General features: G+C 36.3%; 15 protein-coding genes across 15 annotated transcripts; 8 read left to right on the top strand and 7 right to left on the bottom strand.

The window, feature by feature from the left end:
* Positions 1-161: 161 nt before the first annotated feature.
* Positions 162-947, top strand: EIN_408660 (hypothetical protein; the record flags this gene model as incomplete). The annotated part of the gene is made up of 1 exon (XM_004184895.1): positions 162-947. The coding sequence occupies one exon, from the start codon at positions 162-164 to the stop codon at positions 945-947; it is 786 nt and encodes a 261-aa protein (XP_004184943.1).
* Positions 948-971: 24 nt separating this feature from the next.
* Positions 972-1,599, bottom strand: EIN_408650 (ADP-ribosylation factor, putative; the record flags this gene model as incomplete). The annotated part of the gene is made up of 2 exons (XM_004184894.1): positions 972-1,186; positions 1,254-1,599. The coding sequence occupies 2 exons, from the start codon at positions 1,597-1,599 to the stop codon at positions 972-974; spliced, it is 561 nt and encodes a 186-aa protein (XP_004184942.1).
* Positions 1,600-2,663: 1,064 nt separating this feature from the next.
* On the top strand, positions 2,664-3,497 carry EIN_408640 (GTP-binding protein ryH1, putative; the record flags this gene model as incomplete). Its single annotated transcript, XM_004184893.1, has 4 exons — positions 2,664-2,738; positions 2,779-2,926; positions 3,004-3,093; positions 3,202-3,497. 4 exons carry the CDS (start codon positions 2,664-2,666, stop codon positions 3,495-3,497), a joined length of 609 nt encoding a protein of 202 aa, XP_004184941.1.
* Positions 3,498-4,401: 904 nt separating this feature from the next.
* On the top strand, positions 4,402-5,529 carry EIN_408630 (RNA-binding protein, putative; the record flags this gene model as incomplete). Its single annotated transcript, XM_004184892.1, has 1 exon — positions 4,402-5,529. One exon carries the CDS (start codon positions 4,402-4,404, stop codon positions 5,527-5,529), a length of 1,128 nt encoding a protein of 375 aa, XP_004184940.1.
* Positions 5,530-5,815: 286 nt separating this feature from the next.
* On the top strand, positions 5,816-6,382 carry EIN_408620 (hypothetical protein; the record flags this gene model as incomplete). The annotated part of the gene is made up of 1 exon (XM_004184891.1): positions 5,816-6,382. The coding sequence occupies one exon, from the start codon at positions 5,816-5,818 to the stop codon at positions 6,380-6,382; it is 567 nt and encodes a 188-aa protein (XP_004184939.1).
* A 142-nt stretch (positions 6,383-6,524) lies between these two features.
* EIN_408610 (ATP-dependent RNA helicase, putative) lies at positions 6,525-8,948 on the bottom strand (the record flags this gene model as incomplete). Its single annotated transcript, XM_004184890.1, has 1 exon — positions 6,525-8,948. The coding sequence occupies one exon, from the start codon at positions 8,946-8,948 to the stop codon at positions 6,525-6,527; it is 2,424 nt and encodes an 807-aa protein (XP_004184938.1).
* Positions 8,949-9,032: 84 nt separating this feature from the next.
* On the bottom strand, positions 9,033-10,466 carry EIN_408600 (hypothetical protein; the record flags this gene model as incomplete). The annotated part of the gene is made up of 1 exon (XM_004184889.1): positions 9,033-10,466. One exon carries the CDS (start codon positions 10,464-10,466, stop codon positions 9,033-9,035), a length of 1,434 nt encoding a protein of 477 aa, XP_004184937.1.
* Positions 10,467-11,994: 1,528 nt separating this feature from the next.
* EIN_408590 (hypothetical protein) lies at positions 11,995-13,233 on the top strand (the record flags this gene model as incomplete). The annotated part of the gene is made up of 1 exon (XM_004184888.1): positions 11,995-13,233. One exon carries the CDS (start codon positions 11,995-11,997, stop codon positions 13,231-13,233), a length of 1,239 nt encoding a protein of 412 aa, XP_004184936.1.
* Positions 13,234-14,634: 1,401 nt separating this feature from the next.
* EIN_408580 (ADP-ribosylation factor, putative) lies at positions 14,635-15,153 on the top strand (the record flags this gene model as incomplete). The annotated part of the gene is made up of 1 exon (XM_004184887.1): positions 14,635-15,153. The coding sequence occupies one exon, from the start codon at positions 14,635-14,637 to the stop codon at positions 15,151-15,153; it is 519 nt and encodes a 172-aa protein (XP_004184935.1).
* A 157-nt stretch (positions 15,154-15,310) lies between these two features.
* On the bottom strand, positions 15,311-15,883 carry EIN_408570 (hypothetical protein; the record flags this gene model as incomplete). Its single annotated transcript, XM_004184886.1, has 1 exon — positions 15,311-15,883. One exon carries the CDS (start codon positions 15,881-15,883, stop codon positions 15,311-15,313), a length of 573 nt encoding a protein of 190 aa, XP_004184934.1.
* Positions 15,884-17,527: 1,644 nt separating this feature from the next.
* EIN_408560 (hypothetical protein) lies at positions 17,528-18,139 on the top strand (the record flags this gene model as incomplete). Its single annotated transcript, XM_004184885.1, has 1 exon — positions 17,528-18,139. One exon carries the CDS (start codon positions 17,528-17,530, stop codon positions 18,137-18,139), a length of 612 nt encoding a protein of 203 aa, XP_004184933.1.
* A 1,080-nt stretch (positions 18,140-19,219) lies between these two features.
* On the top strand, positions 19,220-20,164 carry EIN_408550 (synapsin-3, putative; the record flags this gene model as incomplete). Its single annotated transcript, XM_004184884.1, has 1 exon — positions 19,220-20,164. The coding sequence occupies one exon, from the start codon at positions 19,220-19,222 to the stop codon at positions 20,162-20,164; it is 945 nt and encodes a 314-aa protein (XP_004184932.1).
* Positions 20,165-20,239: 75 nt separating this feature from the next.
* Positions 20,240-22,082, bottom strand: EIN_408540 (Rho/RAC guanine nucleotide exchange factor, putative; the record flags this gene model as incomplete). The annotated part of the gene is made up of 2 exons (XM_004184883.1): positions 20,240-20,439; positions 20,501-22,082. 2 exons carry the CDS (start codon positions 22,080-22,082, stop codon positions 20,240-20,242), a joined length of 1,782 nt encoding a protein of 593 aa, XP_004184931.1.
* A 328-nt stretch (positions 22,083-22,410) lies between these two features.
* EIN_408530 (hypothetical protein) lies at positions 22,411-22,740 on the bottom strand (the record flags this gene model as incomplete). Its single annotated transcript, XM_004184882.1, has 2 exons — positions 22,411-22,643; positions 22,698-22,740. The coding sequence occupies 2 exons, from the start codon at positions 22,738-22,740 to the stop codon at positions 22,411-22,413; spliced, it is 276 nt and encodes a 91-aa protein (XP_004184930.1).
* Positions 22,741-23,047: 307 nt separating this feature from the next.
* Positions 23,048-27,523, bottom strand: EIN_408520 (trichohyalin, putative; the record flags this gene model as incomplete). Its single annotated transcript, XM_004184881.1, has 2 exons — positions 23,048-25,949; positions 25,989-27,523. 2 exons carry the CDS (start codon positions 27,521-27,523, stop codon positions 23,048-23,050), a joined length of 4,437 nt encoding a protein of 1,478 aa, XP_004184929.1.
* Between the last annotated feature and the right edge of the window lie 221 nt (positions 27,524-27,744).

Below are 27,744 nucleotides of genomic sequence, written 5' to 3'. Positions count from 1 at the left end.
CCTTCCAATAAAACGCCCACTCGACTCAAATTAGCACAAAAGTGACTTTTAGTTCTTGCTTGTTGAAAATGGTTTTTTAATAGGAAATATAGTATATATCGATAGTATTTAATACTAATAAAAAAATGAATAAGAAGGAACTCGAATAAATAAAGAAGTGGATGAAGAGAACACCACAACCAACAGACTGCATACGCGATTATATGGGACAATTGATGGAATGGACAAACAGTTGCGGATTTGAAGAGATCTACAACAACACATCAGGGAAACGCCAAGCACGCACCGCGAAGGAATTGAATGCGACAATCGACGGAAAGGATCGCCTTTTATTCATCATTGTAAGTAACAAGGGCAATGTGTTTGGCAGTTACAATTCGACAAAAATACAACCAGACACTGGCGCCGTTTGGGACGACCCAAACCACTTTGTCTTCACGTTGCAAAACCAAATGAACATTCGCCCAAGAATATATAAGCGTCGCGTGGAAGGAATGTGGCCAACATTATGTCTGTGGAACGATGTCAACGCAGAGAACGTTGTGACAATCCCAGGGTTGTGCGACGTCTCAAACGCACTGAAACCCAATTTCGTTTACAAGAATTTTGGAAACATATACCAAGACGACGGCGATGGATTTGAAGTCTTCTGTAATGGCGAGATTCGTCTCGAGAAAAGAAGCAATGGCGCGTTCACAAGCTTAAACTCCCTTGTTGTGTTCCAGATGAAGCCGTTTGGTAACTTCTTGCGAGTCAAGGCGTTTAATAATGCCAATGTGAACATGGGCGAAGTCATTAAAAAGATGAACCAATTTGGGAGATGCCACGTCGACTCGGCGGGGAACTCGTTTGTTGTCAAATTTGAGAATGCGAATGATGCGGAGAGATGCTTCAAGGAGAGGGAAAACGTCATGAAAGACGGATTAAATGTCCAAATAATGAAGTGAATTGTGGGATTGCATGTTTAAGGTTTAAAAAGTAAAACAAAAATTAAAGAGCGTTTTTGATGCACCAGTCAAAAAGTTCTTCGATGTCAGGGACAGACTCGGTTGCGGTGTGGATTGAAAAGTGTGGATCGATGTTGGGTAGTTCTGCGCATTTGCGATTCTGTTACTCGTTGCTCCGTTTGTGAGTTTTGTTTGTCCGTCTTTGTGAGGACAAAAGCTACAGAACGATTTGTGGTAGTCTCTTCTGTTTTCAAAGTTGCTTTTTGTGAGTCTTTTGACCATTTCAATTGATAGAGAAACACTAACTTAAAGCGGAAAAAGATTCATCCAGGCGGGTTGGGTCAGAAGAGTCAATACAATAGATGATCACATTACTCTCATCAATGTATCGATTCCATACACTTCGGAACGAAGAAGTACCTCCAATATCCCACAACGAAATTTGAAACCCGCCATAATGAACTGTTTTTGCATTCACACCTATTGTCGACATCTCATAAATTTCTTGAAGCGGAACTTTGTTCAGTATCGAAGAAACATACTCCTCAAAATATGTTTTGCCCGAACCATCCAATCCAACTATCATTATATTTAGAGAAGGATCAGGGGTCTTTTTACACAAAGAAAGTAACTCCCGTGTGAGAGAAATCATTCTATTATTGTAGATTGTATAATAGTTTTTTTGTAAGTTATTTCTTTTGTTGGTGTTAATTCAACTTAATTATTTTATTATTATATTATTATCAAAATATAATAAAATTCTGGCGGGCTTGTTATAACTTTTAACAAAAAATTGTTATTTGATTAAAAAATTTCTATGTAATAAAATAGTTTTAATAACGTTTTTAATTTAGAATTTGATAAAAGTGTTTTTATTTTTCTTATTCTATTATATTGGAAAAACTATATAAAATTGTTAATTATTTAATAATAGTATAATAACTATTATCTAATTAAATATTTTAGAAATTATATCCAAACTATTAAACTATATTTCACATCTCTAAAAGTTTATTTTTTTAAAATAAAAAATGTAGTTTTTCTATTATTTAGACCCTATTTTAAGTTTTAAAAAAGATTTTCAAAGACCTTTAATATCCTTTATTTAAAAAGTCGACATAAACAAACCAGAATAAAATACTATTAACAATGAGAAACAAATAAAAACAAAATAATATTTCAAAATGAATTTTTACCTTTTATAATCTCGTGTTCTTTAATCTTTTAATAATCATAATGACAATTAAAAATCAAACATTTTGAACATATGGTAAATAAAATCAAAGGAATACTATAATTAACTATTATATAATAATAATTCCAAAACTCAGAAAAAGTTATATTTACCTATTAATTTTTGTAAAAAAATGGGAATAATTCCCATTTTTTTGATATTATTTGAGAGTATTATTTTTCTATAAAAAAAATATAGTAAAACTATAAGAAGTATATACTTTTCAGATAAGCAAAAACGAATGCCATACTTGCCTTAGAAGATTGTTATTACGATACTTTCCCGTTATTTTAAGTTATAAGAAGTAATATATTAAAAAACAACGTATTTTAGACGTTTTAAATAAATAATTAATTACCCAAAGTAATGCTAGAAAAAAAAACAAGTCAAATCCCGACAAAGAAGTCAAAGACGTTACGATAATAATAATCAAAAATATTGACTATTCATCATTAAAAAAATCGAGAAATTTTGGTCAGAGTATGGCGGAAAAAAAGGGTTATCAGAAAATAGTTCTGTATTCTTCAATGGAAGACATTGCACGGTTTAAGATAGCTGTTTGTTGTTTCAGACGACAGGGAGTGTAATAATGGATAGGTTGTCGGCGATTGTTCGGTTGGGAAGACGTGTATCATTGGACGGTTCACTTCGAAGAACTTTGACATGAGCTATGACGCAACCATCGGAACAGACTTTGTGACACAGTTGATGGAAGTAGACAGCAAAAAGATAGAGTTGCAAATATGTTTGTTGTTTCAAATAAAATAAAAAAAATTGTACAACGCGTGGTTTATTGTTGTTGAAGTGGTATTAAACTGATAGGGGATACTGCTGGCCAAGAGAGGTACAGATCTCTCATTCCAAATTACATTCGGGGGTCTTCTGTTGTGCTTATAGTGTATGATGTCAATGGTTTGCTTCTTTTTTAGGGATTTGAATGACTAATATGTGTTACCAATATAAGTGTATAGTCGTGGATATAGCTTTATTATTACAATGTTAATATTATCTAATCTTCAGACCGACAATCATTCAACAACGTTGATAGTTGGATCAATGAAGTACCTGAAAAAGACTCAACGCTTGTGTACTTGGTTGCAAACAAAATTGACAGTGACCAGCGCAATGTTACCAAAGAAGAAGGAATGAAAAAGTCGTATCAATTGAGCTCAAGGTTTATTGAGACATCTGCATTGAAAGACATAGGAATTGCCGACTTGTTTGAAGATATTGCAACAAACCTTGCGCCTTTGAAACCTAAAATAAATGAAGACTCTCTGTCTATTGACGAGACAACTGGAAAGGGCTGTTGTTAGTGTTCAAAGGAATAACATATTTTTGTATGATTGTTTTGTATATAGATTCTATTCTGATTTAAATACTTATTTATAATTATAAAACTAATTAATTATATAATTAACTATATAATTTATCATAATTCAAATTTATTATGATAAAGATAATGGAATTGGTCCTTATGGTAATATAAGTGTTTACTTATTATTAATATTATTTATATATAATAATATATAATAGCTTTTTGAAATAATTTTAATATTGTAGAATTTTATTCAATAATAAATTAATAAAAACAAGTAATAGTTTTGAAATGATTTTTGAAATGTTTTGGTACTTTTTAATAGAATTAATAATATTATACTTTTTAAATTATATAATAATAAAAATAATTAAATAAAAAATTATAATAAAAATTTTAAGACAAATTAACTTGAAAACTCAGAAGATCTAGAAAAAGCAATACGAGCAGGCGAAGTTGTTTTGTTGTTTTTGCCATTTATCAATAACTTTGATACACTGATTACATTTTCATATTAAGACTAACTTTGCGATTTTGTTTTTAGTTTTAAACAAAAGCCAATTACCCCTTAATTATCTTGATAAACTTTATAAGGGTCTTTTTTCGTTGAAATTTACACAATGGAATGATAACAAATTTAGTTTTAATTTATTTGAGATTTATATAATTAAACAATATTACTTTGTAACCAATCCCCTTAAAAAGGCTAGTAGGGCTATTGTTTTATATTCCCTTAAAACCCTTTATATTCTATAATGATTCTATTGTAAAGTATTTTAAGAAATAATTTGATAACTTATTTAATTATTCAAAACACTCTTGTTTTCGACTTTTTCTTGAATTCCGTCTGAACCATTCCAATAACATTTTCCACACAAAAACATAAGAACTGATATTTGCATATGACAGATTTGAACGAAGACCAACAGTTTCAAGACTTGGACAGTTTCCTTAATTCTCCTAAATCATCTAAGAAGGACGTTGTTGTGGAGCAAGCCGATCAAAAACCAGCGACTCTCATACTCAATAAGGACTTAATGGAAAAACCCCTCGAAAGAGTGTTGGGGTCGTCCGTTCCAGAAGCTGTAAAATCAATTGAAGGACTTTCCTATGTTCCTCCCCCTCCTTCACACCAAGAAGCTCCAAAGCTTGAACCGAAACACACTGATATCACTACTGATACTTCTATTGGGACGGGGCTTGTCATCTACATTGGACAACTCAAACCTGAAACAAACGAAGAAACTCTTAGACAGTTCTTTGAGCCTTTTGGGAAGGTCGTTTCAGTCGATATAATGCACCGCCCCGGCACTGGTGAATGTAAAGGGTTTGCGTTTCTCAAGTTTTCTTCACTTGAAGATGGCAACCGGGCAATTTGTGAAATGAACGAAAAGGAAATCAAAGAGCTTTCAGCGACTAAAGTAATTGTGAAGGTCTCTGCAAACCAAACCGTAAGACGAGAGAGACGCCCATTTTTCCAAACTCAGCCAACTCTTCAACAACAACCATTTCCAACACAATACCCCCCTCAAATGTACAAGCCGTATCAAATGCAACAGATGCCTCAACAAATGTTGTCACCACAAAACGTTGGGCAGCCGCAAATGAACCCACAAATGGCACAACCAATGAGTCAGCAACAAGTACCACCAAAGATGTACAACCCAACATCACAACCACAACCACAACAAACTCAAGTACAACAACAGGAATACATGCAACAAGGGCAATACCCAATGCAATACTGGCCATATATGTACATGCAAGGTAATCAGGGAAAACAAAAGGCAACACTCTATATTGCTCACCTTCCACAGAATTGCACCGAACTTACTATATACAGAAATTTCGCGAGATTTGGAGCGATCGAGTCGGCGAACTGTTTGTTTGAACCGAACACAACGGTGTGCAGAGGGATTGCTTTTGTCACATATTTTGATTCACAGGATGCTGTTCGAGCTCTGCAACAAATGAATAATAAAATGATTGACGGACAAATCATCAAAGTCAGATTTAAAAACCAAAAATGAGTCTTATTTTTGTTTGTTTTTTATTATGTTTTTTACTACATTATTACTTATAAATGTTTGATTTTGTTCTGATAAGTAATTATGGCTAAGCATTATAGTTTTTCCATTGATGAATATTTTTGAATTTTATTTCGTATTTGTTATTGAAATGTCTCTTGATTTTTTATGTTAAAATGAAGGAACAAAAAGAACAAGAAAGTGAAAAAGAAAGTGAAAAAGAAAGTGAAAAAGAAAGTGAAGGAGTGCATATAAAGAAGGTGAAACTTAGAGAAATCAACAAATAACAATGTTTGGTGTGTTTATCAGTCTCATTGTAATGTGTTTGGCAGAAGAAAGACTCGTGTACAAAAATGGGATCTTCTCGAATGGATATCAATTGAAGGCATCAACAGGTTACACCTCTACTACAGCTGAGTATAATAATAACATTGTGATATACATCATGCTCTCACAAAATGGATATGCCAATTTCAAGACAAGTGCGCCAATTGATATGACTAAATTCAAGTACTTGTCATTTATAGTCTCATGGGAACAAGACGGGTGCAATTTGGGACTTGCTGTTTCTGTTGGTGATGGACAGAAAGTTGATGTTACTGGAAGTATGGGTGTCAACAAACTCAATAGGATCTATGTAGATGTCTCTCAAAGCACTTTTAATACCACCTCAAGCACTTTTAGAATTTATAAGACAGACAAGACTGACTCAAATATTTATTTCAATGATGTCAAATTCACTTCTGAAAAGGGAAATGAAGGAGTATACTCCCTCTCCACTGATATGGATAACAATGATGGGTCTGTGATCTGTGTGATAGTAGCCTTAGCATTACTTGTCTTGGGTTTGTTCTAAGACTCTTATTGACTGCTTATTACTATTTTAATAATTATTAATACTATTTCATTGTATTATATAAAAATAGAATCAATTACATAGAATTGTTATAATTCTTTTTAATTAAAAAGTTAAAAATGATTATAAGTCCAACAATCAATTATTTTTTCTTGAGTCTGTATTTTCGAATTGCCTCTTTCATGTCTGCCTCTTTAAATATGTGTGGCGCGATCTCAACAAGCCACGCCGGATCAATTTCAGAAACTTGTCGAACGTATTCTTTTGTAGTCATGACGAGTTCATAAAAAAGAATCCACCGAGGAGATTTTCCATAGAGGACAGAACTTGGGTGGATTTCTATTGTTCGGTTTTGTCTGACTTGCCTGTAAACACCTTCTTTTGTGAGTTGTGCTGTGTTGAAAAAAAATCCGCTCAAGAGGGATTTAATAATCGATGCGTAGTCTTTTGCTTTGATCAGTTGAATGTCGACCCTTTCCATCAAATTCACGATTTGGTCTCGAATGTCTTCAGCTCTGTTGAGTGCCCGTGCTTGTATAAAATTGTCTCGACACCACCCATCACTTCTCCCTGCTTCAATCCAACTGTTAAACACTGTTAAAAGGGTAATGTGATCACCTTCGCCTCGAACAAAACTCTTTTTAGCAGTGTCTGCCAATTGCGCTTTCTCTTTTGGACGATAAAATAACTCTCCCGATACTTGAAGCATAGCACATATCGTTGCTATTTCCTCAGTGCACCCAAAACCCTCGGCTGATATTATTACACGTGCTAGAGAAGGCGCCATTGGAAACTCCGCCATCTTTCGACCCCGCAGCGTCAATTCACCATTTTGGTTGAACGCGCCCAATCCATATAACTCCTCTAAAGCTCTCATCATCGACTCGGGGCTTGGTGGGTCCATGAAATCGAAGTGGACGATATCGTCAATCCCAAGCGTTTTGAGCAACAGTATCACAGCAGACAAATTTGAACGGACGATTTCTGGTGGGGTTGCTGCAGGAAGTTCTTTAATGAAAGCTTCTTTGGTGTAAAGTCTATAACAAACTCCAGGAGAAACTCGACCAGCACGACCAGCTCTTTGGTCCGCTGATGCTTTACTAATTGGTGTAACTAATAGACTCTCCATCCCCGTTCGTGAGTTATACTCGTTGATCTTACAATACCCACAATCAATGACATACACAATCCCATCAACTGTTAATGATGTTTCGGCAATATTTGTAGCAACAACCACCTTACGAGCATTTGGTGGTGTTTGCGCAAATATTTGTGCTTGGATATCGCTTGGCAACGCCGAATATATTTTGGTAATGATTAACTCGTCGATTTTCGTCCCAAGACCGCGGGTCCTCTCTTTCAACATCTCGACACATTGCTCGACCTCTTCCTGCCCCGTCAAGAATATCAGAACATCTCCCTTTGGCATTGTTGTATGAATTTTCAACGTCGTTAAAACTGAAGCGAGTAATGGGTCTGGTTCAGGTTCTTTTAAGTATTCAATTGTGACTGGAAATCGTCTTCCGGGGACCAGAAATACAGGCGCGTTGTCAAAGTATTCCGAGAACTTCTGTGTTTCGAGGGTGGCAGAAGAAATGATGATCTTCAAATCTTCTCGAAACCGTGCGACGTCTTTTAAAAGCCCAAACAGAATATCCGTCGCAACTGTTCTTTCGTGCGCTTCGTCAATCATAATGCAGCTGTACTCCTTCAAATCGGGCGCATTCAAAAACGCTCGGAGTAACATTCCGTCCGTCATGTATTGTATCAAAGTTCGGTCGGAAGTGACGTCGTCGAATCGAATAGTATATCCCACGAGTCCACCAAGCCGGCATCCAACCTCTTCCGCAACTCTTCTTGCAACACTCATCGCAGCTACTCGTCTTGGTTGTGTTACTGCTATTTTTCCTGTTTTACAATACCCTTCTTCAAATAAATATTGTGGAAGTTGTGTTGTTTTCCCAGAACCTGTCTCCCCAGCAATTATGATGATCTGGTGCGAACGGAGTAATTTAAGAAACTCGTCTCGCTTTTTGTAAACTGGGAGAGTCTTCCGGACTTCAGATAACTCGTCGACCTTCGTTCGTTTGGAAGGCGCGTCAAGTTCGGCTGCTCGCATTTGGAGGATCTTCTGTTCGAAATCGTCAACATTTTCTTCGTCAAGCATTTTCTCAAATTCATTGAAGTTGTCACCTTTGCGGTCGTCAAGTGTTTTACCCGTGACTGCGGCTTTTGCCCTGGTTTCAAGCCATTCTGTGTCGTCGTCTTTTGTGTCGAAGTTTTGCTTTTCGACGACGCCTTTTGTTGTTGGTATGACATATTGAGGTGCGTTGATTTGGTCTGTTGCAATTCGTTGCTTCGCCAAATTGTAGATTTCCACTTTTTGTTGAAGGTCTTCCTTTTCCTTTGCAGTCAACTCGTTGTCTTGAAACATCTCTGCCTCATCCTCAATTTCGTCTTTTAACTCTCGCAACTTCTGAAATTCTCTTTTGGGGAGATATGCCTGTCTTGACTCAATACGTTTTTCATCGAGACTTTCTTTATTTTTGTTGTTAGTATCTGCCATTATAAATTTACGAGTTCTTTCATCCAAATTCCAATAAAATGATAAAAAAATGAAGAAAACGGTTAAAACATAGGAATGAACGATTTATTTTCCCTCGGCAAGTTTGGCTTTCTTTTCTTCAAGCTCTTTTTTACGTCTTTCAAGTTCAGCTGCTCTTTCAGCTCTCTTCTTCTCAGCTTCTGCTTTTCTTTTAGCAAGGGCTTCTTGTTTTTCTTTGATTATTTTCTCTTGTTCCTCTCTCGTGAGCTTTTTCTCTTCTTTGTTTTCTTCGACTTTTGGCTCTTCAGCTTTTGGTTCTTCCTTCTTTTCTTCTGGTTGTGCTGGCTGAACAGACTCTTCAACGGCTTCCGTCTTAACTTTTTTGACCTTCTTAACTTTCTTCACCTTTTTCACTTTTTTGACCTTCTTGTTGGACCCTTCGGCACCGTTCTCCTCAGCTACTTCCGACGTCGCCTTTTTGACTTTCTTGACTTTTTTCACCTTCTTAACCTTCTTTGTCCCAGAAATCTTTGTAGCGTCAGCTTTTGCCTTTTCGATGGCGTCCTTCTTCTCTTTGTAGCTTTGGTAAAGAGCCTGGATCTTTTCTTGGTCGGCATTTGGATTTGCCTGCATGACTCTGTTGAAGAAAGCAATTCGTTCCTCTTCTTCTTGTTGTCTTTTCATTTTTGAGTCTGAAATAGCTTTACTGATCGACTCCTTTCTATTTTTCTCTTCAAGTGCCTCACGTTCATATTGCTCTTGCTCTTTTTTACGCTTCTCCTCTTCTTTTTGTTGTTTAATTCTCTTTTGCTCTTCTCTGGCTTGTTTCATCTTCTCCTTACGTTCAAGAAGTTCTCTTTCTTCCTTCTCGTATTGTTCTTGTGCCTTGCGTTCTTCTTCTTCTTTCTTTTTAAGCATGGCTTGACGTCTTTCAGAAATAGATCTTTTCATTCTCTCGGCCTGGTCACGTTCTTCTTGTTGTTGTTTCTCGAAATCTTCTTGGATCTTACGTTCTTCTTCTTCTTTTTTCCTTCTGAGTTCATCCTTACGTTCGCTGACAGCTCTTTTAATTCTCTCAGCTTGCTCTCTTTCTTCCTGTTCAATTTTTTCAAACTCGGCAATACGCTTTTGCTCGTCCATCTCCTTTTTGGCTGCTATTTCAGCCTTTCTGTCTTCCATGAATTTCTTTCTTCTCTCGGCTTGTTCTCTCTCTTCTTGCTCAATCTTGGCATACTCAGCCTTTTCAGCGGCTTCACGAGCCTCCCGGATTGATTCAATTTCTTTACGACGCCTGTCGCGTTTTTCCTTTTCGATGGCATCCTGGTTTTGAAGGGCTAACAACTCGGCATTCAACATGTCTTCAAGTTCCTTCTCTTTCAGTTCAGAGGCTCTCATGATTTCGGCCTTACGCTCTTCGGCGTCTTGCTCAACTTCAATCTCCTCCAACTCATAGTCTTCGTCGTTTTTGTCTTCCTCCTCTTCCTCGTCTTCTTCGACTTCTTCATATTCGTATTCTTCCTCATACTCTTCCTCTGCCATCTTTGCTTTGTATCACCTTTTCGAGTTCGCCTTTTCTTTGTCGCCTCTTATTTTTGGCTTAATCTCTTATTTCAAATTGGAGTTTGAAGTACTTTTTCTAACTCTGTTGCCAACACGTCTGTTGTTACTATTTTTGAAACCGTCGGTGTTGTCCCTTTTTTCAAGTTTTGAGCGGTTATTTTTATTCTTTTCAAAAAACAGCTTTACAGGAGTCGACTTTCATTTCAAGTTTGCTTTTGGTGTCAAGTCCCAAAGTGACGGGAAATTTAACGATTTCAAGTATCCACTTTTATTTGGTTTGCCGATTCTCTCGTTCTATCTTTATTTAAGTTTGTTTTTCAAGTACTTTACTCGACTATTGAAGTGTATTTTTCAAATCGGCGATATTCCCTGTAAAATACCATAATTAGGGTTTACATCCTTTTTCAAAAACATTTTTATTTCTTATTTCTTTTTTGTTTTTTCTTTGTACGATAATTAAGTGCATAAGGTAAATAATATAGGGAATTGATTGTATTTGCTTCTTGTTTACTTTTAAATATCTGGATTCTACATCGAAATTTTAAACATGAAGTGGTTGGGGTGAGATTTGCTCAACAATTAATATGATTTGTTGAAAAAATAAACTTGTTCATCATTTTACTCTTCTCTTTGTAAAATGAAATACTTTGTTTTTGAATGGGATTATGAAAATCACTTTTTGTATCAACATATCTCTTGTCAGTGACCAAGTTTTATATGTTCAACTTTGGATATTGTCATACTCCAACTTTCATGTATGACAAAGTCAAAAAAAGACCAACAACAAATTCAACAACCTTTGTGGAACTGGTGGAATACTATAATAATACTTTACTATTAAATAAACCATTGTTTTTTTAACAGTACGCAATAGTAAAATAAGTTATTTCGTATTATAAAAAACAACGAAACGGTTTGATTACAGAGAATGGGTGTTATTTGATGAAAAAAGAAAACAAAATTGACATACACCAGTGTGTTAATATGAGCTCATCGGACTGGGTTTCGTTTAACACAAACACCTCTGTTTCGTCTTGCACTCTACAAAGTGCAAAAGAGTACCAAAAACGTCGAACCGTTCCAGCAAAGAAAAACAAAAAAACAAAATTTCTGTGTACCGACATTTACCAACATTGGGGACTTATATGGTATAACTTTACTAAAGCATTGACACTAAAGAAAGATGTTTTCAATGTGGAATGGAAGTATCGTTTGTCTTTGTATTATTCAATTCAGTTGCCTACCTTGTCGTTTTTATTATAAAAATGCCCGATTTATGAAAGAAAATTTGTTTGTCAGACATTATTTTTGGAATGAAAACGGCGATAGGCATGTTGTATTGGTGTAGACAGACTCATCGAAAGGAAATTCAACAACGATAACGTCAACATTTGTATCAAGGATTGTCATCACTACTCTTCCTGACCAACCTCGTAAAAAGGTTGACGTTGTTTTCGAGAGTAAAACACCAAACAAGCACACAACATGTGAATTAACAAAATTTGCAATGAATCAATACTTCAGGCATATTCCATTCACCGAGTCAGTCCATAACGACAAAACAAAATTCATGACTTCTTTCATCCCAAATCGCCTTCTTTTTGTATGCGGCAGATCAGTCATTCAAAACGAAGAGTATGAGGATGTGATATTTATTGTACACTTCCCATTCTTTGTGGAAAAAGTCGACGGATACAACGCGTCACTTGTCATGACATTATCAATGAACTTTCCAATCATCTCGACTTCACTTACAAAAAATCACTTTTTCTTCGAGACCCTCTATGACTCTCTCAACTTACTTATTTATAGATTCTATGTCTTGCACTTTTCGTCACAAAACGCACTCAACTACTTGACAGAATCCATCGCAAATCTCGTCGACTCGCTCGAAAAAACGTTCCTGACACTTTCATTCCCGAAACCCGAACTTGTGAATATCGAGCAGTTCATTGCAAAGTCACCAAAATCGAAGCAGTTCAAAGATAACACCGCATTCATCGCAAGTGCAATTTCAGCACACGTTCAGACATACACAACTATTTGTTTGACGAGTAGCGGACTGTGTGCAAGTGCATTCATGCACCTCTTCGAACCGTTTGATACCCCAGTCTTTGCTGGACACTTCTATCCTATTATGTTTTATCCTATCGTCCTCGAAACACCGTCGTCACTCTTTTCAGTCGTGTTCACACCAGAGCTTACACCAGAACAGTATGTGTATTTCCCGTTCCCTTTCTGTGTTATAGACCCCGCACAAAGGACAGTTCAGATATGTAACAAACTTTCACTTCCAATGCATTTTGACCAAAGAGCAGTAGAAATTACACGGTGGATGTTCTCCACACTGAGACTGGATGTCTCATTAAGGAGAATTCGACAAGCCTTTGCCCCAGAAGGATCATACGATTCCATCATCAGATCATCAAAACTATCGACATACTTACAACAAAGACTGGTCGGATTTTTTAAACTCGACTTGCACAGACAAAAAATGGTATTATTGAAATTGTCGGAAGAGCTTGGAATGAGAGGAGACATCTTTGTGAAATCAGTGGAGTATGGAGACGTCGATTTGGATGTGAACTTGGAGTGGATCAGATCATTCCAAGAGGTGTACGGGTGTGATATGGAAGGTTTTATACTTGTGCTGTCTTCTCTAAAACTGATGCACCCAGTGCTCATCTCGACAACACTGTGGATGATCCAAAAAAATTTTGACGATATACGTGTGAATTTTTCTTGACTGTTTTGTTTTTGTTTGTCATAGAGTTGTGTGATCCAACTTGTTCAAAAGTCATTATATCAACGACTTATTATATATCAAATATCAAAACGATCAATTATATATATTATATCAACTAAAGTCGTGTTTGATATAATTATATAACCAAAGTAAATGTTTCAAAACACACATAAAACACATCTAGTAAAATATATATAAATAACATAGTTATAAGTCGTATTTGCTTCGATTATCTTACTTTGGCAAATTGAGGTTTTATTTTCATCAATAAAACGGCAAATTAAAATAGTAGATTGCTGTAATTTGAGGTGATGTTTGGTTTTTTAGATTTGTTTCTAGACAAAATGTTTTTTATATATTATTATATTATAATATATTATGAAAAACACTTGGTTTTTAGACTTTTTAAACTTCAATTAGTATGGAGTTTTAGATTACCAAATAGACATTTGATAGATTTTTTAACTGTAGTTAAGTCATAATTACTGGTAAAATTACAATATTATAATAGTAAATTTATAATAAAAGATTATAATTAGTAAAATATATTTTGAATTTTTTGAATGATTCTTAAAACAATGATATTTGTATGTTAATCACTGTGAATTGTTGACTAAAACATATTGAGTTTTTTCGTTTTTTTATTTTTTAAGTTTGAAATTATAACAAAAAACATTTGGTGTTAAGTTTTCACCAAATAAAAGTTTTGCATTTATTTTAAGATTTTTTATGACTGTTTAAAATGGATATATCAATTTAGTTTATTATATCAAAACTATAATATTTTAACAAAAATAGTAAACAACAAATATTTTGGGTCTGTTTTTTGTCAAGAAATAGTTTCAATCCGTAAAAACATTCATTCTTCCCGAAAACGAGTAAAAAAACACCCTTTTGTATAAACGAAAGACTTATTGTTTTGCTAATTATACTTAGATAGATGTGTTCCTGTAAATTTAGTTATGTTTGACGTCCAAAAACAGAGCATAGAAACTAATAACCAAGTTCATTAAGGCAAATATGCTGAAATGGTGTTCTTATCAATACAAAATCAGCCAATCGAAATGTAACAAAAGTTCCCATTTTGTCGACTTAAAACGGGCCAATTAAGTTGAAAAAACATGGAATCCCGATTATCCCATCAAAGGTTCTATAAAATTCTCATTTTTTCGCACTTTGACCGTAACAGAAATTGAGGTTTTCACTATCAACCCGGCAAAGACAAATGAATATTACCACCCCAATAAAAATTCGATTAACAATTAATAATAATGAAGTGACCGACACCAATCATTTCCCACCTATTCAAAAATGCCTTGAAATGCTAAAATCAATTGGTGGACTGCAATTGGGGTTGTATAAGTGAACTGAGTAACTTAGTGCATACATTCACGATTAGAAATGGGCAGTCTGTTATCGCGGCTGTTTGGACAGAAAGAGGCGAACATCATCATGGTTGGGCTCGATGGCGCAGGGAAGACCACCATCTTGTACCAGCTGAAGCTCAAGGAACTAGTCACAACCATTCCCACAATCGGGATCAACGTCGAAAGTGTCAAGGTGGGTGGTGTTTCGTTTTCAGTGATGGATCTTGGCGGGCAGAGCAAAATCCGACCGCTTTGGAGACACTACTATGAAGATGCAAAGGCAGTTGTCTTTGTAGTAGATGCCTCAGACAATGAGCGGGTGGAGGAGTCAAGGGACATTTTGAACAAAATGTGCAAAAACAAGCTTCTTGAGAAATGCACTGTGTTAGTCCTTGGCAATAAGTCTGACGTTATTAATTGCTTGACAAAGGAACAACTTGAAAAAGAACTTGGAGTCAATGCACTTGCAGAGAAGCATGCCCTCCATATGGTGTCTGCCAAAAATAACACTGGAATCACCGAAGCGTTTACCTGGCTTGGGCAGAACCTATAACGCTTTATGTGATTTTGGCATTTCCACTTCAATTTATTGTTTTTTGTTGAATGTCTGTTTATGTTCTTTCCTTTTCTGTTCTAACTCCTTCAAATTACAAAATAGAAAGACAACAACTTACTAAATTAAAAACAGTATGGAAAAGCACTACACTTTGTCAGTACCACTGGATTAGAATGAGCCGAGAAGGCTTGAAAAAGATGTTATGGAAGTTATCATAATCGCCACGGACTAGCATGTCATCATACGTGTAACACCCAGAAAATCCTCTCCTGATCATTCCACTCCTTTCATCGTTGAGCGGACAGCTCAGACCAAAAGCAGAAAGTACACAATAGAAGTTGTTTGCTGAATAGTCGTTCTCGTTACAAAGATAAAGGCTCCACTCCGTGTTCATCTTCTCACTCTTTTTGAATTTACACATCTCGTCGTTGATTTTGAATACAAAGTAGTTGTTATCATTGACCCAATCACTTTCTTGTTCTTCTTGGGGTAAAGTCTTCGGGTGGAAACTGCCAAAAACTTCTCCTTTGTCCGTGATGATAATCCCCATCACATTTTGTCTTCCATAAATGACTCTCTGGAAGTGCGTTCTGTCGTACGGCATCTCGTCTGAGTCGTATAAAATGTCGTATTCACTCTTCCGAGTCCATTTGAACAGACTGCTCAACTTTTCGTCGGGAGTTCTCTCTTCGTTTTTAGAAGGCACGGCGTTCGTTTTGGACTGCATGTTCTGTTTTTCTCGAAGTTCTTGGGCTTTTCTGTTGCTTCTTTTGATGTCAACCTCCTATGGAGGCCTTTTCTTATTTCCATTAATTGTGTAATCTTTCCATAGTAATGATGCTGAATAGTTTATTTTACTATTGTATATAATAAAAAACAAAACAAAATGAAAAAGAACTTTCGTCTGTCTTTTTCAAGATTTTTCATTGAGTGACTCACCTCTAAAATGATATATTATAATGTATAGTTTGATAATCAGTTGTTTATTGTTGTTTTCTGGATAAGTGTTGCTTTATTTTTAAAACTGTTTACTTTCCTTGAAATTAATCAGAATAATAAACTTCATAAAACAAAAACACTGAAGGTTCGTTTTCTATTGAATATAATTTAGAACCAAAGGCAAAAAAGACACAAGTCTGACGTTGAGACAATCAATTCTTTTTTGTTGGATCTTAAAAAACGGTCGCAAAATCAAAAGACTGGGGATGGGAGACAAGTCATATTACAAGTTTACATGTTGTTTGTTCGCAAAATGAGCATTGATAAAGCAACGTCTGTTTCAATAACAAACTTAAAACATTTGCAGTGACCTGGCTTGTCGTGCTTTTAAAACACTTGATTTGACTTTGCAAAGTTTTTTTAAAACACACGCTTTTTTCTTTGGATTGAGCGTATTCCACAAAATAGTTTGCTTTTGCATAGTTCAGTTGTAATTCAAATAGAAAAACGGCAACCAATATTAGCCCGACCTGTGGTTTTCTTTAATTTTTGAAACAGCATTTTTCGATATAGAAAAGTGCTGTTACTTTTCGATATTTTAAAAGACTAAAAGTAACAGCACTTTTTGTATGGTTAATTTTTACTATTATAGCTATAAATGTACCATTTCTTTTCACCCCAATTAATAACAGTTTGTGAAATAGAAACAAAAAATCTGGAAGTGAAGTTCGAAGAAAATTGGGGACGTCTCTTGATGTTGTCCGATTGGTGCCTCATTTCCTCGTTTTTAATCGACAGCATAAATAAACCTAACCCAACAAAATGAGATGAGAACAATTTAAAACTATATTTTCTGGCCATAACAATGTTGATGAATATTTAGAAAATCTTATTAGATTATAAGCACCCACGTGGAGTGTATATATTTAGAATAAGTTTTCATTTCAGATACTTTTTATCCAAATTGCAGATTTTTCAAAAAGCAATTTGATGTGGTAAACAAAGAGCAAACTATTCTGGTCAATAACTTTTACCAATAACCTATTTGTCTTGACAAAAATAATATCAAGAAAAGATAAAGAGGAAAAAGTGGCATTCCCCAAGAGAATAAACAGGACTAGACCACACGAATACGTATTTGCTTCGACCGGCTTACTTTTGCAAAATTCGGTCTTATTTTCCTCAATAAAACGGCAAATTGGAATAGCACATTGCTTTGGCAAGACCACTCATTTAAAAGAAAATGTGAGTAATTTCCAGCAAAAAAAACGTCAAAAACGGGAAACGAAGTTCGTCCATAATGAATCGCGTTGGTGCACATTCAGTGCACTTTTCTACAAAACCCACGAACAAAAAACGAGGAAGAGCCATCTTTTCTTATAAAAATTCGTTTGCCCTGGAAACCGAACCTCCTTTGCAAAAAGCACTCGAAATGGAATTTGCAATGAGCAAAGATCCCAAACAGAACAACACCCGAGAAAAGGAGCTTAAAAACTATTTCTCATATCAACAGGGTGTTGTTGTTGCACTCGTGAATCAGTTTTACTCCATTGAGCTGGAGCCTGCAAGCAAAGCGTCTTTGGTGACGGAGACATCTCCCAAAATATGTTCAATTGTGATCGAAGGCGAGCATATCAACATCAGGAAGAAAGCAGAAGAACTCACGGCGCAACTCACTAAACGGACAGAGCACAAGCGACCAAAAGAAAAAACGATGAAAAGGAGGTTTGCAAAAAGTTCATCAGTTTTTGTGAATAACTACATGCTTGATATTCTTCGCGAACACAACTTCTTTTTCAACTCCACATTGTCGAAAAAATCGAACAAAACGTTCCAATTAGAGCGGCTCGATGCTATTTTTTATAACGGGAATTTTGTCATGGGTGCGACAAAAATTGGAGAACTTGGGAAAGAAATCAACGACTACCTCAACACGTTGTGCGAGAACAAAAAGCGAGTTGTGCTCGAGCGCAATAACCCTTTCATATTCGCCTTCTTGGCAAAGGACGAGGCTTTGAACAAGCACGTCCCGTTCTTTCTGTAAAATAACGACAACCAGGTGCAATAAATCATTGTATTGTATTTTCGGCGTTTTGTTGTTTTTGGATATATTTCCAGCATTTTAACTTGCCATTTTTGTTCTCGTCTTTTTCAATTATATCCATTGTAGACAAATTCTATTTTTTCTAGTTATTTATTATTCAATTCGAGAACAAAGAACGACGAAAATTTATTTTTTGTTTGGTTAGCAAAGAGCAAAGATAGTAAGTTCGCATTTTCAGGCAACTCCGTTATAAATCGAGACTAAAATACGGGAAATAACACTAATAATTACCAATCAATAATAAACGGTTATTCGCATCCTGTTGGTTTCAATTCAAAGACCAAGATATTGGTTCTATCTGTTCAAATATACTTGACGTATTCTTTTCGACGTTTTTTTCACCAGTATCTTGTTTTTGACACATTTTTGGGAAGATATTTCTCATAAACTCAATAATTGGGGTGAAATTCCAAAATAGATATAATTTATTCGATCTACAGTTGGGCCATTAAACCTTCGCCCATGAAATTAACCTTAGCCCAAAGAAAAACTAATTATTTTCTATTGTTATATTAAAATAATAAACTATACCTAAATAAAAGTCAATTTTCTTAAATATTTGTTTTTTAGTAAAAACCCGTGTTTTTAAAGAAAAATATAGGAATTTCTTTGGGCTAAAGTACATTTCCTGGGCTAAGGTTCATTTTCCCTACTGTATTGCTTAACGTTTTATCCTTTTTTTCCATATTTTATGACAAACACTCAATGTTTTTTGTTTTACTAGTAATTTTTAATTCTTAAATTACAAGTTATTAAAAAGTTTTCAAATACGAATAAAACTACCCAAGAGTGCGGATATGCCGTTTAAAAACAAACAATACTAATAGTTGAATAATAACGTTTAGCATTTAAAACTATAATAATATTAAAACGACTTTAGTAATGAAAAATCGGATAAAAATATGTATTTTTGATTGTGTATATTAGTGGAATTATTCGCAAACATACGGGTAATTCACTCAAATAAAAATAAAGAGGAATCATAATATGTTTAATTATGAGAATCAACTTTGAAGATCAATGAAGTCCGCACCGTCTCAAAAGCGTCTCTTAGTGATCGGAGGCCGTCCTACTATTAATTGGTACGACCTCTTTAAAAACTGCAAAATAGGAAAGGCTGAGTTAGTCGTCGAGTTTTCGATGTGGGATGAGATGGTCTTGACAAGTTATAGCGATAGCGGATGCATAGTTTCTCTCCAACCAAGCAAATACGCCATTCCAAACACTCCAATGAACTCAGTCCGGTCTTTTCAACCAGACTTTCTTCTGATTCGTGGTGCTTGTATGGGTGTTTTTGGGCAAAATTGGAAAAACACCCTCTTAGGTTTTATGTATTGTAACATTCCTTCCGTCAACACATTGGAGTCTCTCTACAACTGCTTAGAAAAGCCTGTCATTTACTCCAAATTGCTCAAGATCCATAAAGAGCTTGGTGACAAGTTCCCATTGATTCCACAAACGTATTACCCCTCATGGACGTCGATGAACTTCAACACCGGGTTTCCTCTCGTCGCCAAGTTAGGGACGGTCCACGCCGGGTTTGGCAAGATGAAGTTAGAGAACCAGGAGGACTTCGACGACTTAGTTTCGTTGGTTGCTATGCAGGATCGGTACATTACAACAGAGCCTTACATTAAGTGGGACTATGACTTTAGAATCCAGAAGATAGGAAATCATTACAGAGCCTTTCAGAGAGTCTCTTCGTGTTGGAAAGGAAAGGGGATGAATCAGACGGACAACGACGTTCCTTTGAGTGAAGATTATAAGCGATATGTCGACCTCGCTTCTAACGCACTTGGCATGGACATTTGTGCTCTTGATGGGATACACGACCCAGTAACAAACAAAAATTACATCATCGAATTGAACGACTCTGCTGTCGGTCTCGTCACAAGGCATACCGAAGAAGACTTGAAATACATCAAAGAGTTAGTTTTACAAAAGATGATTGCTCTTTGGAAATAATCTATTTTCATTATTCGTTCTATTCTTACAAAGTATATCATATCTCTCTTAATACAACAACTACGACTAACACATTTATTCCTTTTTATCATTCTCGCTCTTTGTACCTAAGGTAGACGTTGAACACGTACTTTGTGAAGTTGAATCAGTACTGACATGTGCAGAAGAAACGCTTTGTGGCACATCACGTGGAGTATTTGTGGTAGTATGGACGTTTTTCGTCAGCTTGTTTAACTCCTCTCTGTCAATCCCTTCATACCTTTTACGCCAAGGTCCTACCTGTGATTTTTTGTTTGAATAAAAAAGCCACAAAGTATCAACAAAAAAAAAACAAACGTGATTTGTCCAAATTACCAATTTGGTTAATTAACGCTTTAGCCTTTGTAGCCTTTTCCTTCAAATCGTCTTGAATTGTTGACTGTGCGTCTTCAACCCGTTTATTGTCTTTTTCAATATAATGTTTCAAATCGTTTACAAATTTTTCGAATACATCGTTTTCTTCAAATTTAAAGATATTGTACACATCCTTCCCATTCCTTTTGAACTTCAAACAGATGTGATTATTTGTCACACCCAGATCAATCCCACTTTCAGTCGGATCACACAGCGTGAGTTCAATCAGAAAATATTGGTTGTAACATTTCAAATACTTGGTCTGGTCAGAAAGCAACAGAGCAGTATCGACGAATTCACACACTATCAGCATCTTATCGTACATTATTAGCATCACTTCCATTGGTTTTTTGTAATTAACAAACCACGCTTTTGTCAAGTCGATAAAGATCGTTCCATCTTCAAAGAATTGGTTTTGAAGTCCTGTTATTCGACCAAGTATTTCTGATAAGTCTTGATATTTCTTTAACTGATTTGTCATCTTGTCGACTTGATGGGACATAACATGAATCTTTTGTATAGCAATTTCCATGTTTTTGATGTCGGGATGGCAAGCTGGTGTGGCTTTGTACACTTGTTCCAACAACATTTCGTATCGCATGACTCTTTGAACTGGAGTTATTGCCAAAATTGCCAAATCAGTGGCGTTCATGGTGCTTGTCTTGTATTTTTGGAGTTCTTCTTGCACCCATTTTTTGAATTCCGGTTTCTTCTTATCCAAGTCGATCTTGGCCTTTACTTTCAAATTGAACTTAGCTACATAATCCATATACATCTTGAGTAAAGGGCAGAAGGCAATAAAGAAGTTAGCAACATTTGCATTCTTATAATCACTCGACCACGTTTTAGTTTGCTCGAGAAACAATTTGCTTATATTGTAAACAGTGTCCAAACCATCAAACAATGATTTCCTTTCAGGTTCAGTAAGAAGTTCGCATTTACTTAAGATCTCCAAGATTTCTATAATTCCAAAAAAGGTTTGTTCTGTTGTGACTATTTCTTCAACAGCAAAGGCTCTTCTATTCATTTTGTATGCGTTGTGTTTCTTTGTGGTCTCCCTTAAAGCCCTCAAAATAACAAGGGACGCATAATCTTTGCGCATCTGCTTTTTGACTTCTTCTATAAGTTCAATATCCATTCCATTGATCACATCATTTGATTCTATAAAGTCCTTTGGTTGTGTCGAAGTCGCTATAATAAAGGCATCACGGTGAGCCACCCCATTGTGCACTAAATAACGCGCAAACATAAGAGGAGACCAAGTTCTTATATCCATCACATAATTGTACTTGTATTTGAATTCTTCAACCAACGTTTTGATACGTTTCTCCCTCTTTTGTAAGCCACCCACAAGATTAGCAAGCTGTTGACGATTCAATCCTAAACTGGGTAACTCAGCCTTCTTGAACATATCATTCAACTGTTCAACTTTGTAGCATTGCTTGGTGACAATTGTCGTCACTTCATCCAAATCTTCTTTAAAGATGCTTTTCAGAAATTTGTTGATATCATTTTGAAATGTCATTTCTGATAATCAAGACTAGTTCATTATTTAAAAAACATTCGAAATTCATTATTTTTTCCTTAAACTAGAGAGTTTAATTATAACTAAAATTACTTGCAGAACACAATATTTCAATAACTCATTTTCAATAGTTTACGAAAAATATGTGAATCATACATGTTTAATTTTATGAATCCTTTATATCTCTATTTAGTTGTCCTTTTAATTAATTATTTTATTTATAATTAAATAATTTCTTCTCTTTTTACTAAAAATATGAAAGGAAATAATAACAGATATTATTATCTCCATAAAACAATGTTATATATAACAAAATATACACAAAGTGTTAAATGCATAACTCGGGATAGTCATATATTAAACCGACATCAGAGGTGAATTGATAAGACCCGTCTCTCCACCGAACAAATAGCGTGTCATTGAGAAGTGATTTACCTATAATTTTAAGGGGAATGTCCGAGTGTGAAAACTCCTTGGTATACTTTGTAATGAGTGGCTTGTATTCGCTATTTTCCAAGTCTTCTTTCTTCTCCCACGTTGACTCGTTGTCACTCCACCAAACTTGATATTCCGTTATTCCCTGAAAATCAATTATGTACCATAGAAATTGCTAACAAACGTTTTGAATGTGATGGGCTTTTATTGTTGGGTATTCCATATGTATTTAGTAGTTGAAGAAGTTCATTTCTAATTATAAATCTTCAATTATAATTTGCATCCACTCTTTGTCATATATGTTTATGTTCTTAGAAGAAAAAACAATGATTTGTTGTGTGTTAAACAATGATATGACATATTTGCCATCACCCTCCAGCCTTCTTTCGATTTGATTTTAAATTACAAACTCTTTTATTCATTTATAGTTGTATTGTATAGTATTTAATAATAACGATGTATTACTCACATTACCACATATACTTTATATAACTCAAAATGAACTACTCAAAACACATTAATCAAAGTACTTAAACAATGGAACATCGACTCTTTCCCGACTGTTTTTGCTTTTTTGGTTTTGCTACCTTTCCACTGACCCCCTCTCTCTCAAGATTAACCTCGCCTCCATCGACTAACTCCGGCATAATATCTTCAACATATTTCTTTTCTCTGAACGAAAACCGTCTACTCTTTTGTGTCTTCAGTCTGTCTTTTTCAACCATTTCTGAATTGACTGTACTGTTGACCTTCTTTGACAAATGTCCCATCGTCTGGTCCGCTTTTACATTCTCTTTGACTGGAGTTCCTGGTGTCGAAAATGACACACTCGACTTGATTGCAGACGGATAGAACAGCGTTTGTGATTCTTCAGGTTGAGACGACGTTACAACACCCCTTCGCTTTGTTGGTGTGGCAACAGGTGTTGTTCCCATCACAACACTTCCTTCTTTCTCCTCGATCTTTCTCTGGACAGTGTCTGACAATCTTGGACTTCCCACTGGCGACTTAGATCGACCGAGTGGACTGATGAATTGCGACTGCGCAAGTGGCGCTACTTGTCTCTTTGCCGTCTTTCTGTTTTTCTTAAGAAGTCTTGCCGCCTTTTCTTTTTGATACCTTTCCATATCCTCCCGCGCTTTCTTGTTGCGCTCTTCCTCTGCATCTTTCCTTTTTTTCTCAAATTCCTCACGACGGGCTTTTTCTTCGGCTTCTTTGCGTGCAATTTCCTTGTCTTCATTCTCCTTTCTCACTCTCTCCGCCTCTTCTCTTGCCTTTCTTTCTTCTTCAATCGCTCGTTTCTTTTCTTCAAGCTCCTTCTGTTTCTCGTCTTCAATACGTTTGAGTTCCATTTCTTTTTCATGTTGTTGTTGTTCAATCAATTTCCTTTGATTCTCAAGACGCTCATTCTCTTCAGCCAATTTCCTCAAACGCTCGTTCTCCAATTTCAATTTCTCGTTTTCTTCTTGTCGCCACTTTTCCTCGGCACGACGCTTCGCCTCTTCCGCTTTCTTCTCGTCTTCTACACGCTGACGCTCCTCTTCTATCTTGCGTTTCTGTTCTTCAATTTCACGTTTCTTTTCCTCTCGTTCTTTGCGTTCCGCCTCTTCCTTCTCGCGCAGTTTTTGTTCTTCCCTTTTCCTGTTTTCTTCCAAAAGTTGTTCTTGCTTCTCGCGTTCTTTGCGGGCTTGTTCCTCAGCAGCCCTCTTTTTCGCTTCGTTCTCTTTCTCGATTCTCATCCTTTCTAATTTCTCCAACATAGCTTGGTGCTCAGCCTCAGCAGCTTTTCGTTCGTTTTCTGCTTTGATACGAGCAACTTCCGCCTCAGCCTTTTCTTTAGCAAGTTGTGCTGCTTGTGCTTCCGCCTCTGCTTTTTCTTTCATCATCTTTTCAGCTCGCTCTTTCACTTCTTGTTCCATTTTTTCTCTTGCTATCCGCTCTTTTTCAAGACGGTCTTTTTCTTCTTGTTCTTTTCGGAGACGTTCACGTTCAGCCTCGGCTTTCGCTTTCTCCTCAGCAACTTGCAGTGCCTTCATCCTCTCTTTTTCTTCTTTCTCTTTGTGTTCCTTTTCAGCTCTTTCTTTTTCATTGGCAATTTCCATGTCAACTAGTTTTTTCGCAGCTAATTCCTTGTCACGCTTCTCTTTCTCGATCATTTCTTGTGCCAACCGTTCTTTTTCTTTTTCTTCTTTTTGTTTCTGCACAAGGCGCTCTTGTTCAGCTTTTTCTTTTGCAATTCTTTCTTGCTCAATTCTTTCCTTCTCAATGCGTTCCTTTTCTATTCTTTCTTTCTCGAGTCTCGCTTTCTCTATGCGTTCTTTCTCTTCTTGTTCTCTGAGTTGTCTCAGCCGCTCAGCGTCACGTTTGGCTTCTTCTTCAAGTTTTGCCTTTTCAGCCGCCTCTGCTTTTGCTTTTTCTTCTGCCAATTTTGCAATTTTCAATTTCTCGAGCAATTCTTCTTGTTGTTTTCTAATTTTCTCTTCCTCGGCTTCACGCATCTTTCTCTCATTTTCCTCCCTCTCTTTGCGCTCGTTTTCTTCTTTAAGTTTTTGAAGTTTTTCTTCTTCAAGTCTTTGAGCTTCTTCTTCACGTTTTTGCCTCTCAAGTGCCTTTATGGCTTCAATTCTCATCAGCTCTTCGTGCTCTCGCTTCAGTCTCAACTCTTCTTTTATTCTCTCTTCTTCTTGCTTCTTTCTAAGTTCGTCAGCAGCCTTTCTTTTTGCGTCTTCTTCTTCTCTTCTTATCCGCTCACTCTCCTCCAATTTCTTCCTTTCCTCCTCGAGTTTTTGTTTCCTCTCTTCTTCAAGTCTTTCTTTCTCTTTTTGTATTCGAAGTTTTTCGGCTTCAATTCTCTTCTTTTCGTTCTCAAGCCTGACACGCTCTGCTTCTGCTTTTTGCTTTTCAAGTTCAGCCTTCGCTTTTGCTTCTTCAATTTCGCGTTTAATACGCTCTTCTTCTTCGATACGTTTTTGCTCTTCAAGTCGTTTACGTTCAATCTCTTGTCGTTCTCTCTCTGCCAGTTCCGCTTTACGTCTTGCTTCCTCTTCAGCTCTCCGCTTCTGTTCCGCTTCAATGAGTCGTTGTTCTTCTTCCATCTTACGACGCTTTTCCGCTTCAATTTTACGTTGCACATCTTTGTCTTCATCGTCCATATCGTCCAAGAAAAACGCAATTGGTATCGGACCATTCTCACTATTAATATGACCACTCTCATCCATAATTTCAGTGTCAACACCCATCTCAAATCGGGGAGAGTGTCCGTCCATTTCGCCAAGCATGCCATACTTTTCCTTCTTTTCTGCCTCTTCCTTTGCTTTCATTCTTTGTTTCGATTTGACAAAAACAGACTTGTCCCCGTTTCCAGTCGTTCCACTCAATTTCGTGAAACTAAGGAAGTCGTGTGAATCTTCTTCCACTGGGTTCATGGGACACCTGACATGTTTTATTGTGCTCTTTCTTGTTTCATCAAACTTATCCATAAATCCATTTCTTCTGGTCGCCCACTCTTTGAATAAATCGTCAACAACAGTCTTATTTTCCCACTCCAACATCTTATATGCTCTTTGACTTTGATTCAACGAGATCTCACGCGCTTCTGGAATTGTGGGCAAAAAGTCGGTAATATCGACAATCACATTAACAAGTTTATATACCTCTCTACGCTCTTTACGCCACTTCTCGCGCTTCTCTTGGAATTCCTTTTTAACCTCCTCTTGTTCTTCTCTGAGTCGGTCTTGGATCTTCTGTTGTTCGTCGACTAAATCACTCAATTTCTTTTGTCTGTCAAGTTCAATTTGCCTTTTCTCTTCACGAACTAATTGGTCCAATTTAGTGTTATCTCGGTGTAATTTGTCGACAGCGTCAACGTCCAGATATGCGTACTTCTTCTTTCGCTCTTCCATTTCCTTCTCGAAGAGATCATCTTCCGGTTTTGATGGAGCAGCACGTGCCTTCTTCTCTCTCTTAGGTGCCTCAATCTTAATGTCCTCCACTTCTTTAATAAAGTCGTCGTACGCACTCTTCTTTTTCTTTCGTTCTTCTTTATATTTTTTAGAGACAGTGGCTTCAACATCTTTATCTATAACAATATTAGATTTGGGTGCAGCTTTAGCCCCGATACCAGCAACTGTTTGTTCCACAAATCTGGTCTTTTGTTGTTGTGATATTTTTTTTCTGTTTTCGTTGATTTCTTTGAGTTTCGCCTCGATAGCTGCGTCCTGATTTGTTATCTGCTCGACTTGTTGATCGGTGCGGTCGTCAAGAATTTCTGCTTGTTCTTCCAACGTCGTCAATTTCGTCTCAGTGATTTTCTTTGCAAGTTTTTGGTCTTCAATTGCGTCTTCGACTTTCTGTTTTTCTCTCCGGGTCTGTTTTCTCTTCTCTCGCGCTTTTTTGTTTTCGGCATTATTCTTTTTGTGCGACTTGTCCATCGCCTTTTTCTCTCGACTCAATGTGTGATTCAACTTGGCTTCTAAAGCGTCTAACATTCGTTGATTTCGCTCGGTGGTGTCTGCTAATGTTTGTTCTGCTCTGTCTCTATCGACCTCAGCGTCGAAAGTCTCTTTTTCCAATTTATTGAGTGTTTCTGACAAGAGGTCGACTTCATCAAGTTTCTTTTCTGTTGATGCTTCGACTTCTTGTCGTTCTTGAATAATCATATCTTTGTCAACCTTAACAATTTTCGTTTGGTTTTGTACCTTTGCGGTTTGAATTTTCGCCTTTTCTGTTTGGTCACGGAGCGACTTGTCTCGTATTTTATCTTCTTGAATCGACTTTTCGATTTCGTTGACTTCATCTGTGGTGTTCTCGATCAATACACCAATTTTGAACGTGTCTTTTTTCACCTTTTTGAGTTGGTTATCCTTTTCTAATTGTTTATCTTTTAAATCGTTAATGTCTGTCACAAGCTGCATATTGATTTCTTCTCTTCTTTTCAACTCTTCTTGCTTCTCCTCCACTTTGAGTCCCGCGATTTTCTGTTTGACCAATTCTTGTTTGTGTATCATCTCCTTTTTCTTTGCGTCGAGTTTCTTCAAATCCTTTTGATAATCATTTTCAGCCTTTTGATTTTCGGATGTGAGTCGGAGCATTTCGGTCCGAACGACTTGTTTTCGTTTATAAGCGTCGTCGATGTTTGCTCGGATCTCCAAATTTCTTTTTTCCGTCTCTATTCGCGCTTGATCGATTTCTTCGTTATTCATGTTTGAGACTAATTGAATTCCTTTAG

This window comes from Entamoeba invadens (assembly GCF_000330505.1).
Source record: "Entamoeba invadens IP1 unplaced genomic scaffold scaff_1105074726225, whole genome shotgun sequence".
Lineage (NCBI taxonomy): Eukaryota > Evosea > Mastigamoebida > Endamoebidae > Entamoeba > Entamoeba invadens.
This window is presented reverse-complemented; position numbering and strand designations above follow the sequence as displayed.